The 18,360-nt window shown below is 43.5% G+C and overlaps 1 protein-coding gene across 1 annotated transcript; it reads right to left on the bottom strand.

Moving 5' to 3' along the window:
• Positions 1-1,973: 1,973 nt before the first annotated feature.
• On the bottom strand, positions 1,974-12,943 carry LOC139459139 (vitelline envelope sperm lysin receptor-like). Its single transcript, XM_071240589.1, has 9 exons — positions 12,902-12,943; positions 11,557-11,599; positions 10,896-11,086; positions 9,283-9,437; positions 7,842-7,987; positions 6,917-6,998; positions 5,169-5,322; positions 3,469-3,517; positions 1,974-2,083 (listed from the first exon to the last, which is right to left on the bottom strand). Exons 1-9 carry the CDS (start codon positions 12,941-12,943, stop codon positions 1,974-1,976), a joined length of 972 nt encoding a protein of 323 aa, XP_071096690.1.
• Between the last annotated feature and the right edge of the window lie 5,417 nt (positions 12,944-18,360).

Below are 18,360 nucleotides of genomic sequence, written 5' to 3'. Positions count from 1 at the left end.
GATTTGCTGTGAAATATCCCTGAACCACAACCAAGTCAGATTTCCTAGTGTAGGATATGCCACTATAAATCAACTATTAACTTTGGATCTTTCTGTGTAACATGTGCTAAGCGTCATTGTGATAACAGGAACTGGTAAAACGTTTGAATGTACACGTACTGTACAGGGCATTACAGTCAGTAAGACAGCTAATTGTCGGATATTTGTTCTTAATTATAACGTGTTGTGTACACGCTAAAATTCGGTTCGATGTCCCATGGGAGTACAATGTAAACCCTGTAATCTGGTGCATCTACATGTATAAGATGTCGATATATTGCTGGACTATTTAATAACGCAGTGTATATCCAAGCAAACCATAGCATGACAACTGAATTACCAGTTCAGTGTTACAAACACCACAATGTTCATGCATAATGTGTTCAACTACCAAGCGAAAATAACTGCACGGTGATTAAAGTTAAATGTGTGTATTTAATTATCATAAACTAACAATATTTACCAATAGGTTTTGTTGTTCAAACGTTTGGTTTTTACGTATTGTGTATACAATATACACATGTGGTTATAACACTAATGAAAACTAAACTCAATCCCCAATTATGTTCCGAGTTGAAGCCATTGAACTTGTTTTGCGATTCAGCCTCCCTTATATGAACATTCGATTTCCATCCATGTTCATTGTGCTGGAGAAGTTATACACTAATCATATGTAACGGACACGGGTGATAAACTCCAACAACCATTACTTTGGTATTTGGGAGGGGGGGGGGGGGTAAAGAGTTCTCAAAATGTAGGACCCGTCAGTGAAGGTATCTACCATTTTCACCCGCAATGTTTCGGTGCATGGATGTTTGAAAATAGGTGGCACGATATTCCGCACGAATTCAACGTTCAAATGCATTGCCACTTTAAGTTCGAAATTGGGAACACTTAACAGACATCAACCTTCTAGCGACAGTTCCCATATTTCTCACAAGTACTAACGGGATCAGTATTTTGCAATGGAGCCATTTGCCAAAAGTACATGTCTCATTCTGGCATATAGCGATTTTTATGTACTGTTGGGTGAATGAAGTGAAGAACTAAAGGGCGACTAACGGGATCGAGTAGTCAGGCTTGCGGACTTGGTTGATGCACGTCATTGATCCCAATTGCGTAGATCGATGCTCATGGCAATCACTGGATTTGTCTGGTACAGACCATTTACAGACCGCCGTCATAAAACTGGAATATTGCTGAGTGCGGCGTTAAACAAAAGCCCGTAGCAACTAGCAGATGGCGCCACCCTGCAATGGCAATCACTGCAACTATAGCATGGGTATGGGAACCGATACAAGAAATCAATGTGTAGGCAATTGAGGAATCACGAATGCTGATTTCCTCTGTAAAGAACAGTCTATCCTAACCTATGTGCGTTAAAGACTTATATACGCGAATTATATTCAAAACACCACCGAAGTAAAAAGATAGTCTGCGTATTCATTTTCGGTCGATTATTTTGGTTTGTTTCACGCCGCACTCAGCAATATTCCAGCTATATGACAGCTGTCTGTAAATAATCGAGTCTGAAATCGAAATGAACCTCAGATAACGCAAAGTATTTACGTAGGCGTCTTCAACGTCGACAACGGCGTTCGTTCATGTAATAATTGCCATCCTATTTGTTCACGTTTTCTCCTATCAGGGCTCAAAGCGATTTTAGCGCTAAGATGATCGTAAATCCCATACCTTAACACACGATAACGATTGTCTTAGCGCTAAGATCGCTTTGTGCAAGTGGACCCCGATGGTCCGTCCCTTAGATACGAAAGGTTTCTACTAACGAGGGAGGGCAAATCCTTCTCCACAAACTCACCAAAATACTATAGATCGTTACACAAGATGAATATGGAACTCATTTTTCTGAAGTTTATTTCACCCAAAAACCAAATAAAAGTACACTTCACTGGTTGCTTCGAACACCAAAATCATTAAACTTGGTCCATGCTCCCATGAACGTCAATAGGGTCACTGGTCAACGTCAAAACTTTGGTCGAGGCCTGGCTCTTTGAACTCCAGAAAAATGTACCAGTACTCTCACCTGCCACAAATATAAAATAGTAACACAAGTCAATATGTAGCAGAGTGATTCTGTAATAAGACTTCGAACATTTTACGAAAGTGTTTGCACAGCAACTTTGCACAGCTAATCTTAGATAACTGGGCCACCCGTGCCCCCTGAAATAACATTAGTCAATGCTATTTATTGCTAAGAATAAAAGGTATTCCAGCTTTGTAAATTGTTTAATATAATTCTATAGTTAATTTATATTGTATTGCATTTGTAGACATGTTAAGCCAGTGCTTAGTGTAAAACCAGAGTTTGCCGTTACATCGTGGAGTTCTTCCTAAGTGCGTAGTTGTGCCGCAAGTTGGCATTTATGTGTGGTGTCCTTGTTCGTTTTAGTTTGCGTGTTCTGTGCGTGTACGAGTGAGGATGTTTGGTACGTCTGTTCATGGTCATAATTTTCAGGGCACATTGGCGTCATGACCATTTGGTACGGATTGTAGCTATCCATAAACCCTATTCCACAAATGGGGGTGGGGCTTTTTCGGTTGTATGTCCCAAAATATTTTAATCTGCTGGAATGATCCCGTCCTGTTTTATATGTATATGCTTTTGAATTTATTGAATGTGAACATATGCAGTATGCAATACCTTTTAACTAATACACCGTGATACATATCTTTACCCTAATGCTTACAGGGTCAAGCGAATCAAAATCAAGCAAACGTGATTTTGGGCCACACGGCTATAACAGTCCGAATAAACTTCTCCCACCCAAGAGCGAGTCGTTTTCCTGGAGAGTTTAGCTGGCGAGTTACAAACATACGCTAACATATCCGTACTGAGGAAAGGCTGTAGGATCAGTCTCCAGATGCTGCCATAAGTACACAAGGTGTTTTTTCACCTACTTAACAGGGCAAATTTGTTATTTAACCCCGCACTCGGCAATATTCCAGATATATGATGGCGGTGTGTAAATAATGCAATCTGGAGCAGACAATTGAGTAATTGCCATCATGAGTGTCGATCCACGCACTTTGGATTGATGACGTGCATCAATCTAGTCAGCGAGCCTAACCACCCGATCCCCGTTCGTCTCCTTTTACGACAAGCATAGTCGCCTTTTACGGCAAGCGTGGGTTGCTGAAGAGCTATTATACCACGGATCTTCACGGGAATAACAGGGAAGTTTATAGTACCTGACGGCATTTTTCCGGCAATATGGCGGCCTGCGTATAATATGTACCAGGGAAACAAAACGTTACCTAAAAGTACTGTACAAAAAGTTAAGCGAAGTGTGAAACTGTTCACGAGGTATGTTAAGTGTAAATGAGGGCGTTTGCCACAGCGGCCTAAAGTCCTATCCGACACGCATGTTGATAACAGTATTACATATATAATTAATCTGTCATATTTACCTGACTGATCTCGGCGTCTACGTCCCGATGCCGTCGCAGAACACGACGACTGGAATGAAAACATGCAACAGAAGTAAATGTAATGTCAGATTTCGTAAAGACAAAACACTTTCCAAATTCAGAAGAAGTCTGCTAAAAGCCCACAAGCAAAGTCAATTGTGCGATGTGTTATTGATGTTTATGAATCAATTAGAAATCACATGATACCAGGTGTTCACAGAAAAGTACACGCATGGGTGGCACACGCAAAGTCAATTGTTCAGCTACAAAAACACCAAACAAACAAAAAGGGAACATTTACCAAAAGTAACCCTTTCAATATCATTACAAAAAAATTGTCAAAAAGCAGTCAAGCATACCATTCACTTTTTACCCCCACGTGGGACCTGGCTCAGAAACGGTCCTTCATTCTGCTTGTTTTTTGAACGCACTTTAATGCAATTCTGTCTACTTTAACTACACGTATAACTGATTTTAGCACATCCTTTTATTTATGAAGAGGCTTCTGTTTTTATCATTACGTTTTGCAGGCATCACTTGTCACGCTAGACATCCGTCAGAATCTTGAAATACAATTGTGCGAGTTCACAAATAACATTGCTTCTGTTACATAGCGAGCGATGTACCAAGATGTCAGTGATAGATACTTTGAAAGGGCCTTTAAAATCACGGCAAATTGGCAGTTAATTTGGGGCATACTTATTTACAAATGCTTGACTATAGAAAAACGGAAATAGCTCAAGACGATAAAACAGAACAGGCGAAAACGTCCCCAATACGAAATATTACAGAGGTTAAAACTGTTCCCGATGTTTGACGCCCTGCGCAATTACAACTATCATAACGATGGACGACGCCCAGCCAGCTTCTGCCTCGAGTTCTCGTACATTGTCTATTTTCCTTTCTGCACATCCACTTGACAACGGGTCTTCAACTTGTATCACGTTAGTTACATTGAGGATGCCTTCAGTTTGCTCAGGGGGCTTGTGTGTACGATAAGGAACGTTCAGGGTTTGTTTTGTGTGTTTTTTTAAATGGTCTTTAAAACCTGCATCCGCGGGATAAAAACCCGAGGTGTGTCAGCCCCGAGGTTTTATCCCAAGGGGGAAGTGTTTCATCCTACTTATAAACCGAAAAAAAATAATTGAACATTTATGAAGTTTTTACGTATCACTTCCCCCTCCCATCATGTCATATTCCCGATTCTATAATTTCAAATACATCTTGACTTACGGTATTTATACAGTATGATTGAACATATTTAACTGTATCTGGGGTATGTTTTCAAATGCATGATATTTGTAAAATCAAAAATAATTCCTGAGGGATTCTTTGATCGAAACACCAGATGCCATACGCCCATTCCGATTGATTTGTCGTATGTTAGCACATAACTTTCGTCGACCGTTGATTGTAAGATATCAATGTCAAGTTCAAAAGGTAGTTTCACATATTTAACATATGCAACGCCTATTTTGCAGAAACAGTGTAAGGAAAACTGCCGAGAATCACAAGATTCGTAAACGCGGAAACCTATCGGCTAATGAAAATTGTTTCCTTATGTCACGCCTAATAGATTTCTGAAGCCGATTACGGAGCGTTATCGCCTTTTGCGGCAAGCATTGGTTGATGAAGACCTATTCTATCCCGGATATTCACGGGTCGGATTCCAAGGAACTGGCTTTAGAGTATGTACTTACCCCATTACATGTTGTTTCGCACACCGTGAAGTTACACACAAAACTCAGAAACGGATCCCCATTAACAATGAACAGCTTAAAGAAAGAACTGTAGGTTTTCTTGCCGACAGTAAGGAAGCCTTTTGTCCTCTTTATAACCATCCCATCTCCACATCTGAAATTTATATAGAGACACTGAACAAGGGATAAAAAACACGTAGCCCAACGATACTCTTGATATTGGTTTGTTGTTTAAGGCCGCACTCAGCAATATTCCAGCTATATGACGGCGGTCTGGACCAGACAATCCATTGACATTAGTATCGATCCACGCAATTGGGATACGAAGACATGCATCAACCAAGTCAGCGAGCCTGACAACCGGATACATAGGTTGCTGAAGACCTATTCAAGACCCGATCGTCACGGGTATGGTGGTCCCAAGCAAATGTTTAGTACATACATCCAAATAGATAACGTTATTCCAGTGTTTTTAAAGTTTTTTTATGATAAAAATAAACAAATAACATTTATAATGCGCCAGATTCCATTCACCAAGTGGATGCTCATAGCGCTACACTATTACCCCGGTCAATGGAGCAGTGAGCACTGGGTTTTCATTCTCATCTCCCTGGGGAGTATACAACCCAAGCTGCCTGTGAGGCGCTAGAAGGTTACCATCTCATCCTACTGGGTACCCACTCACTGCTGGGTGAACAAAGGCGCATTTCGAACAAAGTCACTTGCCTAAGGAGACACCACATGTAGTACATGTGCTTCAGTGTTGGGCAGGACCGAAGCCCTAGAAACTATCAGTGAAGCTGCTGAACGTGGTCACCCATCCAACTACTCTCCGAGACGGACTTCACCTGATTTGTGATCTGTGCGCTGTGCACAGGACCACGTGTCACCACCATATTAGTGACGTGCATGTACATGCGTGTGCGAGTGGACTGATGCCGATTTAGAGTGCCAGCCCTATGATATAATCAAGCTGCAGTGTAACATGAATACCCCACCCAGACGCAGTATACCGGCAGTACTTGTTTCAGCCCATAAATGCCGAGCGCCAGGCAGGTCAACAACAAGTACCATCTTTTAACGTCTTTTGGTATGACGCGGCCGTAGAACGAAAACCGGACCTTCCAGTCTCCGGGCGGACGCTCTACCACTAGACGGAGGACGGGGACTGACATGAACATCCATCTACACAGTATGGATACTATGACAGGTCAGCAAGCCTGTCGTCTCTTGCGACAAGCATTGATTGCTGAAGAACAATTCTAACAAGATCTTTACGGGTCTGATGGAGATGAGGTGAACTGGGGTTTAACGTCGCGTCCAAGATTATTGCACTTATATAGCGACGTGCATGCACGTGTAAGTGTGTGGCTGCTTGTACTAGTCCGGACTGATGCCGATTTATAGTGCTAGCCCACTGAGATACCATGCCGCAGTTTAACATAGTAACATAGTTTAACGCAGTTTAACACAGTATACCGACTCCGAGCCGACCAGTCCTTGTTTTAACCCCTTAATGCCGAGCGCCAGACAGGGTAACAAGTACCATCTTTTAACGTCTTTTGGTATGACGCGGCTGGGGATTGAACCCCGGACCTTCCGCTCTCCGGGGGGACGCTCTACCACTAGACCACGGAGGCGGTCCGGGTCTGATGGGAGGCGCACAACGCGCATATGCCACAAAGTAAGTAGGCTTAGTTCATGGCGAGCTATGGTACCGAAAAGAAATCTTAAACTCATTAACTCACCCTGATCTCAGCACAGGAAACCTGCCACCCTTTGAATTCAAAGCATCGCAAGATTCGGGCCTGATGCCTTTGTCCTTCAGTCCTAGACGTTTGAAAATCATATGTTTAAGCGTTTCTTCATCAAGTATGCAAAATCCTAATTAGGGAAGCAGCTGGGCGCTGGACTGGTTGACGTTTTACCATGTGTTTCTTGTTTTGTGTAAGCGAGTAGGGTGTAACACGGCTTTTAATATTATTCTAGTTGTATCACGGCGTGTCAGCTTTAAGTGGGAGGAAAGCCCGAAGTGATGAAGGTCTCAGACCACTTTACCGCTTCGGTGAAACCCACGAGCATGGGTATGGTGCCGACAAACCTAGAAACAACCGGGGCGAACCGGAATTCGAACCCACAATCATAGGTTTCTGGCGTGTCCAAGGGACGCAACTCGGCAATATTCCAGCTATATGACGGCAGTCTATAAATCGAATCTGGACCAGACAATCCAGTAAATTGCCATCATGAGCATTGATCCACGCCATTGGGATCGGCGACATGCTTCAACCAAATCAGCGAGCCTGACCACCCGATCCCGTTAGTCGCCTTTTACGACAAGCACATCTTGCCTTTTACGGCAAGCATGGGTTGCTGAAGACCTATTCTATCCCGGAATCTTTACGGGTCTACAGGTTCCCGTTATCACACTGGTCGTAAGAGGCGATAAAAATGGATGGTGTAGTTTGATAGGAGTCATCGTATCCCGACTGCGTGGTGGGTTCGTTATTAGCGAATCACAATTAGATAATATTATATATGACTAGTGTTAGTTTGACTTGGTACACCTGGATGTGCTGAAGTTTGCACTACAAAGTAAAGTTTTCGCAAAGAGCAGTTATTACCGGTATAAGTCGTTTACTTGAAATATTTATAACTTAAATATACACATACCTAGAGTGACCGCCTGCAACCTCACCATCTTGCCTGCCGGAGCCGCGGGGCCAAGTTTCTTCCCAATCACATCCACGATGTACAAATGGATGACGGACTTGCTCTTAGGGGGTGAATTTCCAGCGATCACCTTTGCTGGGTGGATTCTGCAATGGGGTTTATATTGGCAGTAACATTTTATTGCACAAATGCTTCCACATGAATCAATACATTGGTGGCTACGTTGGTACGTGGTCTTTAAGTCGCTGTACCTGCACTATCAGTAGAAACAGTTAACTACATCCGCCTACTTAGCGACCACGTCGATCAGGTTCTCAATACAATTATATCACTAAAGATTTATACTGCGTGTTAATCCAAACACGAGACGGAACACTGATTAAGCTGGGTTACACGTCGTTTTGAAACGTTTTTCAGTTAGATCACGTTTTATTTTGCTTTAGGAGGAAAGCCTGAAGCCGTGCCTGCCTTAGATGTTTGACATTTTGCTAAAGGCACGGTGCTGTCAAATTAGTATACGCTTATTGTGGGTTGAACTACCCCATGCCTTTGGTATATTTTACAACTTTGGTTGTTGTGGGTTTGTTGCTTAACACCACACTCTACAATATTCCAGCTATATGACGGCGGTCTAAATAATCGAGTCTGGAACAGACAATCCAGCGATTAATATCATTAGCATCGATCCACGCAATTGGGATCGATGACATGCTCCAACCAAGTCAGCGAGCCTGACCACCCAATCCCGTTAGTCGCCTTTTACGGCAAGCATTGTTGGCTGAAGACCTATTCTACCCCGGATGTTCACACAGCATCGGTAACCATGCACGACCCGTGTCCCTTTCAGAATACCGCCCCTACAATGCGACACTAGACGGTAGTGCAAAGCAGAGACTAACGGGATCGGGTGGTCAGACTCGCCGACTTGGTTGATGCATGTGTTATCCCAAATGGCGTGGTGGCAATTAATGGATTGTCTGGTCCAGACTCGATATACACTACGCCGTCATATAGCTGAAATATTGCCGAGTGTGGTGCTAAACAGTAAACAAAACTAGTTTCCACTCAGAAGCTACACTTCGGTTTAACGCACATATCAATCTGTCCTTTGTCGGCTTGTGTCTGGGAAAAATTTAAATTGGACCAATTTTTAATTAGAAATACAGCCTGGCAGTGCTGTTGGTTGTTTAACGCCGCACTCAGCAATATTCCAGCTATATGACGGCGGTCTGTAAATAATCGAGTCTGGACCAGACATTCCAGTGATTAATATCATGAGCATCGATCCACGCAATTGGGACCGATGACATGCATCAACCAAGTCAGCGAGCCTGACCACCCGATCCCGTTAGTCGCTTTTTAAGGCAAGCATAGGTTGCTTAAGACCCATTCTACCCGAAATCTTCACGGGTCGGCAACGATGTGGACCCACGAGACGTACCCAGGGCTGACGGTGACGGATCCGCTTTTCTTATTGGCGGCAGGCTGGAAGGAGCAGCTGATGGTGTAGTGCTCATCGTACTGGTGGATGCGACTGCCAGGAGCACCGTACCCAACAAACACTCGAATTGTGAACACCAGTGAGTCTTTCGCTTTCTAAAAAACACAATCGAAACTAATTCTCTTTGAAACAAACAAGGGTTTTCTCTACCCATGTACTGTCGAGCCGCCATGATGTTCAGAACTGCAACAAATATTTTTTTATTCGGTTTGATAGACATTACGGAAGCCTTTTAGGGCCATTCGTTTTTTATTGTTTTCGATACTATCTTGAAATTTCAACTTAGTATCGAAATATTTTTAAAAAATTAAACAAATGACACTAAAAGGCTTCCGTACTGATGTCTATCAAACCGAATAAAAATATGTGTTGCAGTACATGGTACATGGAATTTCACACTAGTTCTCACTTGCTAGAGACGAAGTACTCGATTACATCTGGAAACAAAACGATATGCTGTTTTTATGTTAGTGTTTGTATTTTAGTGTTTGTATTTTAGGTTAGCGTCAGCTTTTTACGAGTGAGCGAGTTCGGTTTAACGTCGCTTTGAACAGTATTCCAGGCATATCACGTGTCGGCTTGATGTTGGGGGATGCTCGAAATGATGCAGGTCTTGAGACGTTTACCACGTTGGTGAAACCTACGAGCACGGGTGTGGTGCTGACAAACATAGAAACGGCGATGAACCGGTTTTCGAGCCCAAGGTCATTGCTGACCCAAGGAACGCAACAGCTTACGACAACGCCTCACGATTGTGCCATCCGTCTTTAAACTACACATAGTAAAACGCTTTGACAGGAATTGTAAAACCCGAGGGCGACAGATGGAGTTAGTAAAACGGAGGAGCCTCTTATCCATTAGTGAGAGTGAGTTGGGTTTTACGCCACTTTTAACAGTATTTCAGTTTATATCGCGGCGTGTCAGCTTAATGTGGGAGGAAAGCCCGGATTGAAGCAGGTCTCTGAAGCGTACCACTTCTGTGAAACCCACGAGCATGGGTATGGTGCTGACAAACCTAGAAACAATCGGGGCGAACCGGGATTCGAACCCACAATCATAGGTTTCTGGCATGCCCAAGGGACGCAACTCTGCACAGCGAATCGCGGCGCCTCAGACGGCTGGGTCACCCGTGCCCCCTCTTATCCATTACTTGATATCTGATGGTATGAGGGGGCGGTCGAATAGCCTTGTGGTTAAAGCGTTCGCTCGTCACGCCGAAGACCCGGGTTCGATTCCCGACATGGGTACAATGTGACGCCTATTTCTGGTGTCCCCCGCCGTGATATTGCTAAAGAAAAGGGCGTAAAACCATACTGATGGTATGGATAATCAACTTTTGGACCAACGTAGATGCGGGGTAGAACAGGTCTTCAGCAACCCATATTTGCGACTATCCTTGTTAGAGGATGACAAATGGGATCGGGTGGTCAGGCTCGCCGACTTGGTCGATGCACGTCATCGCATCACTAGTTACCTATCCAGCTTCTAGTATGCCGCTTCGTCACCTTGGACGTACAAAGACGAAATCTAGAGTAAACACTGAATAAACCTACCACAAATTTACACTTGGAGGTTCCCCCGCCGGCAACTGGGTAGGACACCGGCAACATATATTCCACGCCATTGCTGGAGACGAAGTCCACCTTCTTACCTCCAGCACAGGTGGCCTGAGCTCCGGTTTCGTAGTCGGTGACTAGTTTGACGAGGGCGTCACCGCTTACATTAGTGCCACACGTAGGAAAAACTGCAACAAAAAAAAAAAAGGATTTTAACGAAGACTCTAAACTTTGTAGCTTTGGCAGACAAATGTAAAAACCTAACTTTGTCCAAATTCGGGATTTTAAATGCTTATTAAATCAATGGCATGTTAACATATCCGGAACATTTAGGGATCATGAATATTTTTGGGGACCATTTTTGAAGTGATTTGGTTGTTAAAAGCTGAACAATATTCCAGCTATTGTGTAAATAATCGAGTCTGGACCAGACAATCCAGCGGTTGATATCATGAGCATCGATCCACTGAAGACTTGTTAAGACTGAAGACTTTAAAAAAAAATGGTTTGCTCAATGTCCAAAAGAAGCCATGATCACCGTTTCGGTCCCATTACGTTAGCATGTATATCGAGTAGTCAAGTAAAATTTTCATATTACCATTTACAACTGGCCAGGGCCGTTTGTAGTTTAAGATTGATCTATATAGTATATACATACTGTGCATTATATGCCCCGGTGGTACAATAGCCTGGGTGGTAGCCTGTAAAAATAAGGCATGCATGTGAGCTTTCCCTTGATCCGTCAGGCCGAGATATTGATGGTCAAAGTACAGTTAAAACAAATGGAGTCATTCATTAAATTGTGACCACCCAGTCTACCATGAGTTTGGGAAATAGATATTTATACATTTCAAAACAAGGCAATATTTACAGAAACACTTCCTTTTCAATTGTTGAAATGCAATCCCACACGTTTGAGCCTCATCTGTTCAGCTCCTAACTAATACGACCACACGCGCTTTACGAGGAAAGCAAGGTTGACGCATCGAAGCCCACAGTGCTCGCCACTTGTTTGTTGGGAATTGAGCTACACGAGGTTATATATTCAATAAGTAGTTAAAAACGTACCCATCTCTCCACAAATGCATTTACTTTGTTAAAAGTTTATTATCGTCGTTCCCAACTTCAGATTGACATACTAAAATAGCAATAGCACACCAACCTTTAGAATTTTTTGCGTTTTGTTTTTGTTTGTTGTTTAACGCCGCACTCAGCAATATTCCAGCTATATGACAGCGGTCTGTAAATAGAGTCTGAACCTGACAATCTAAGGATCAATATCATTAACATCGATCCACGCAATTGGGATCGATGTATGCATCAACTAAGTCAGCGAGCCTGACCACCCGATCCCGTTGGTCACCTCTTACAAGCATAGTCGCCTTTCAGGGCAGGCACAGGTTGCTGAAAACCCTATTATACCCCGGATCTTCACGGAAACGTGTGGTTACAAAAATGGCCTTCGTAAAAATAATCCTATAACGCCATGAAGTAACTTCAGAAATATTTATTGCGCCCAGTGCAGCAATCGCTCTGATCCTCTTTCAATCGTAATGGATTGAATCACTGAATGTATCAAGACCGAAGAATGGAAAAATAGTCATGCTCGAAATAGAGACAGGAGAGATGAATGAACAACACGGACAGAGTGAGCGAGTTATAAAAAAAAAAATACAAAAAATACGTGGCATCGGTATTATTTTAGCGATGTGGCGAACAGAGCGAGGGCCATTATAGCAGTAAATGTGGGATTCGAACCCAAGGCAACACGTGTGTAATACTTACGCTTCTGGAGAGAATTTATAAAATATACAAACCATTATTGAAGAATAAAGTTTAACGCATTAAATACATATTAGAATGAATACGCTTTGATGTCAAATGCTATTCAATTGCGAAATGTACCGAGCCTTCAACCAGTAAAACATTTTCAAATTCAACTGCTGTTTAGAATCAGGGTTTTTTTAAATACAAAATCATTTGTTAAAAAGCATTTTACAGACCATGTAGCTAAGAATCGCCAAGATAGTCACACGAGCTGGCATTTTGGCCTTTGGGGGGGGGGGGCTGCAAAGAAAAATACATCCGATTAAATTGCTATTCATGTAAAACTAAGCATATTATTCATCATTGCATTTAATTTATATCCCATTGGATGCAATTGGTACAGAATGAACATTTCTCATTAAATATTTAAACAACATTATAGGAGACGACTGATTCAAAATCTTACCTCAATTCTCTCAGCTCTGACTCGGCACGTGCTACTAGATAAGGGTTCTACGGTCGTTTATATACCACAGGCAACCGTGCGCGGAAAGCAAAGGGCACGTTTTGCACGGGATTGCGTTTCGGCGATTTGTTATTTATTTCCGGGAAATTCTAGTTTTCTATAGTTCTTGCATATATTACCTCTTTTTAATTGATACCCGTAAAGATTCGGGGTAGGTCATCAGCAACCCATGCTTTTCGTAAAAGGCAACTATGCTTGTCGTAAGAGGCGGTTAACGGGATCGGGTGGTCCGTCTCGCTGACTTGGTTAAATGCATGTTATCGTATCCCAGTTGCGTGGATCGATGCTCATAAGGGCTGGGACGGGTTACTCGGGTACTCGGGTCGGGTGTGTACTGAGTAGGACCCGGGGACCCACAGGACTACCCGGACATGTGGTTAGTCACGTGATTATATTGTTTAACGCACAAATTATCTGCGTCCAAGATTATTGCGGGGCGGTCGGTTGGCCTAGTGGTTAAAACGTTAGCTCGTCACGCCGAAGACCCGAGTTCGATTCCCGACATGGGTACAATGTGTGAAGCCCATTTCTGGTGTCCCCCGCCGTGATATTGCTGGAGTATTGCTAAAAGCGGCGTAAAACCAAACTCACTCACACTCACCCAAGATTATTGCACTTATATAGCGACGTGCATATACATGTACGTGTGTGTGTTTATGTGGCTGCCTGTACTAGTCCGGACTAGCTAGTGCTAGCTCACTGAGATACCATGCCGCAGTTTAACATGAATATCCCACTCAGACACAGTATACTGACTCCGAGCCGACCAGTCCTTGTTTTAGTCCCTTAATGCCGAGCGCCAGACAGGGCAACAACAAGTACCATCTTTTTACTTCTTTTGGTATGACGCGTTCTGGAATCGAACGCCGGATCTTCCGCTCTCCGGGCGGACCCTCTACCACAAGACCACGGAGGCGGTCTCCGTCAACTTCAGTGTATGCATGACCAGATCATTTGATACCTGAATCTAAATACATTTTAACAGGAGTACGGTCAAACGTTTCCCAGTTGGACATTTTGTACCTTGAGACCTATAGCGGGTACCCGGTTAGGGTCGGGTAATAGTGGGTGGGTACCCGGGAAATAAGTTTGGATTCGTGCCAGCCCTAATGCTCATGATGTCAATCACTGGATTGTCTGGTCCAGACTCGATTATTTCACAGACCGCCGTCAAATGGCTAGAATATTGCTGAGTGCGGCGTAAAACAACAAACAAACAAATAATTGATACTCATCGTGTATTTTTTCTTGTGCATCATCAGTTATGCTGCTTGGCCAATCGGCACCATTCCCGTGATGGTAGGTGTCACAAAAGTGATGAACATAAACGACTTTGTGATTGACTCCGCGATCAAATGGATAGAGTGAGTGAGTGAGTTATGTTTAACGCCGCTTTTAACAGTCATCCAGCTACATCACGGCGTGCCAGCTTAATGTGGGAGGACCTGATGCAAGTCTCAGACGTTTACCACTTCGGTGAAACCCACGAGCACAGGCATGGTGCTGACAAACCAAGAAACATAATCGGGGCGAACCGGGAATCGAACTCACAATCATAGGTTTCTGGCGTGTCCAAGGGACGCAACTCTGCACAGCGAACTGCGCCACCTGTGCCCCCAAATGGATAGAGCGTAGAACCGGAGAGTGAAATGTTGGTGGTTCCATCCTCTGACAGGACCATACCAAATGACGTCAAAATATGGTAATTAGTGTAACCCTTCTTTGGGCTTGGCATTAAATAGATAAAACAAGGACTGGTCGGTATACTACGTCTAAGTTGGGTATCCATGTTAAATGTATTTACTATGGGGTAAATACGGTAACGAATGTGATTTGAAGAAGGCTGTGCACGTGAAAGCGGTGGCGTCACGTGCTTAAGGTGCAGAGGAGAGGGCAAGAAACACCACTCGAGGCCTTCGCGTCACACAGGCGAGCTGTTGTCTTCTTTGTTTGTGAAAAATATACACATAAAGGTAATCAGACTTTTAGTGTAATGCTTGTCTGTGTTGGACCGCCTGTTATTGCAGTGCTGCCAAATGGCAGGTAAAACCGTATGGGAAAAATTGCCGCAGGGCATTGAGTGCTGTTTAGCACAGAGAAGGGTATTGCTTTCTTTCAGTGAGTGATCCCACAAAGAGGTGATTCAGGAGTCCGGACATGGATTTGGATACACAAGAAGACCCACCGTCCAGATAAGTTATCTTTATATTTTCAAAAAGTTAATTTCGCAGTAATTTATCAAGTGTTCAAGCGCGATATTACATGGATATTGCAGTATTTCGTAACGGTTTTATGTGCCAAAAATATTAAAATGTACGTTTTTGTTACAGAAAGAATATCTTAGAGAATATGGAGTGTCGGAGTTTGGAATGGAATATAACACGACAGTCGCGTGTCTACATGTATGATTTTGTTAATAAACCCGCTCGCCTGTTAACAGCGGTAGGCATTACCCATGAGTGGAGTATGTTGTCATAGTAAATGTTTTATGTTCGGTTGAACATAGTGAATTAGAACATAAACTGTGGCATGATGAGGTGAGGTGAGGTGAAATTGGGTTTAACGTCGCGTCCAAGATTATTGCACTTATATAGCGACGTGCATGCACGTGTGTGTGTGTGTGTGTGGGTGTGTGGCTGCTTGTACTAGTCCGGACTGATGCCGCAGTTTAACATGAATACCCAACTCAGACACAGTATACTGACTCCGAGCCGACCAGTCCTTGTTTTAGCCCCTTAATGCCGAGCGCCAGACAGGGTAACAACAAGTACCATCTTTTAACGTCTTTTGGAAATACGCGGCCGGGGATCGAACCCCGGACCTTCCGCTCTCCGGGCGGACGCTCTACCACTAGACCACGGAGGCGGTCTGTGGCATGGCATGTCTGTGGGTTAGCGCTTTAAAATCGGATAAGAACAAACAGTCATTAATGCTTGTACACGTGCATTCTTGTCGCTATATGAGTGAACGAAACACGAGTTTGAAACCCACTTTACCTCACCAACGTTATTTTTCCACACCTTAGCACTATGCTTGTGGCAAGCCTGACCACCCGATCACGTTAGTCGCCTCGATTATGTACAGACCGCCGTCATACAACTGGAATATTGCTGAGTACGGCGTTAAACAACAACCAAACAAACTTTCATTATCTCAGTGTAATTAGAGTTATCAATATCTACTAACTCTACTAACTTGGTACAAGTCATAAAATTTGAACAAAACTGCTGGGAAGAAGAAACTATCATGAAATGGCCTTTCGATGGTTGGTTGGTTGTTTAACGCCGCACTCAACAATATTCCAGCTATATGACGGCTGTCTGTAAATAATCGACCAGACAATCCAGTGATCAATATCATGAGCATCGATCCAAGCCATTGGGACCGATGACATGCATCAACTTAGTCAGCGAGCCTGACCACCCGATCCCGTTAGTCGCCTTTTACGACAAGCATAGTCGCCTTTTACGGCAAGCATGGGTTGCTGAAGACCTATTCTACCCCGGATCTTCGCGGGTCGGTCATTCTATGGTAATTTATATGACATGAGTAACAAAGTTGTGTGTTTGGACCTGTTTCGGTTTGGTTTCGATCTGTTTTGGTCTTAGTAACATTTCGATAGCGTTTGTTATTTCTTGGTTAAATCCAATTTTCAAATGTATACTTTGTATTGGCCGGCGGTTACGCAGACTAAGAAACTGTTATTTAAGGGGCTGCCAAGAAGCCCTACCTTGCTCCCATTAAACTGTCAGGATTTGTGGTCAGCACCATAACCATACTATGTTAGTCATAGAAGCTTGATTGTGTTTCTGGATTTGTTAGCACCATACCCGTGCTCGTGGCGGTCGGGTAGCCTAGTGGTTAAAGCGTTCGTTCATCACGCCGAAGACCCGGGTTCGATTTCCGACATGGGTACATGCCGTCTCCGTGGTCTTGTGGTGGAGGGTCCGCCCGGAGAGCGGAAGGTCCGGTGTTCGATTCCAGACCGCGTCATACCAAAAGAAGTAAAAAGATGGTACTTGTTGTTGCCCTGTCTGGCGCTCGGCATTAAGGGACTAAAACAAGGACTGGTCGGCTCGGAGTCAGTATACTGTATCTGAGTAGGGTATTCATGTTAAACTGCGGCATGGTATCTCAGTGAGCTAGCACTATAAAATCGGCATCAGTCCGGACTAGTACAAGCAGCCACACACTTACACGTGCATGCACGTCGCTATATAAGTGCAATAATCTTGGACGCGACGTAAAACCCAATTTCACCTCACCTCACCGACATGGGTACAATGTGTGAAGCCCATTTCTGGTGTCCCCCGCCATGATATTGCTGGAATATTGCTAAAAGCGGCGTAAAACCATACTCACTCACTCACTGGTTTCACCAAAGTGGTAAACGTCTAAGACCTGCATCACTTGGAGCATTCCTTCCACTCACTGTAGCCATAATCGAATATTTACATTACGATAATGTTAAAGCAATACTATTGATAATTTTAGCATTTAACAACTTTCACTCACCTTTTTCAAGTGCCCCGATTACTGGGTAATTTGGGACACTCATGACATACATTATTTCTGTGCCATACTATTCGTCACCACTCGCCCCTTTCCGTAACCTGCAAGAAGATTCATCCCCCTATCGATGAATGTTATGTGCGAAATTGCATCTGAAATATATGTAATATATGGGGAAATATTTGTGAACCATTACGCAACGAGTTGACAATTGTTTTAGGTATGCCTGTTTGCGCTAAGACGGAACCCGGTCGCAAAAATGGCCACGAGAGGGGCACGAGTCGTATTCGGCTCGTCCCGGAATAACACGAGTTGGTCACGAATGGTGCCATAGGTTGCGGTTGAATCCACGCAGTGGAAAGAGCGTCTGCGCGGAGAGCGAAGGGTTGGTTCATCCCCGGCCACGTCAGACCAAAGAATGGTACTTATTTTAACCCTGCCTGACGCTCGTCATTAAGGACTGAATTGTATACGCTTCATTCCTGATAACATTCTTGTTGATCAACACGTGTTATTTTATAATTCTATTCTTTAGCTAATGTCAGGTCAGCTTCTGACTTTACCAACTGCCGTGGAGGAAAAGACAAGCGAGAGGGCGTATTCTTTTCCCATGTGGTGGATTAAGAGATGATTTCCTATTGTAAAATCTCTCTTAAA

The sequence above is a fragment of the Haliotis cracherodii genome, unplaced genomic scaffold (assembly GCF_022045235.1).
Source record: "Haliotis cracherodii isolate W230 unplaced genomic scaffold, xgHalCrac1.p SCAF_13, whole genome shotgun sequence".
Taxonomy (NCBI): domain Eukaryota; kingdom Metazoa; phylum Mollusca; class Gastropoda; order Lepetellida; family Haliotidae; genus Haliotis; species Haliotis cracherodii.
The sequence above is the reverse complement of the archived record's forward strand: the minus strand, read 5'-3'. Positions and strand labels throughout refer to the sequence as shown.

What these genes read in the sequence shown, in the direction of transcription:
- LOC139459139 (XM_071240589.1), bottom strand. Translation starts at nt 12,943, where the DNA reads ATGCCAGCTCGTGTGACTATCTTGGCGATTCTTAGCTACATG. An exon ending in ACCGGGGCATATAATGCACA is followed by an intron (nt 11,087 to 11,556) that starts GTATGTATATAC and finishes TTTTTGTTGCAG; the next exon opens with TTTTTCCTACGTGTGGCACT. An exon ending in TCCGTCACCGTCAGCCCTGG is followed by an intron (nt 7,988 to 9,282) that starts GTACGTCTCGTG and finishes ACCCCATTGCAG; the next exon opens with AATCCACCCAGCAAAGGTGA.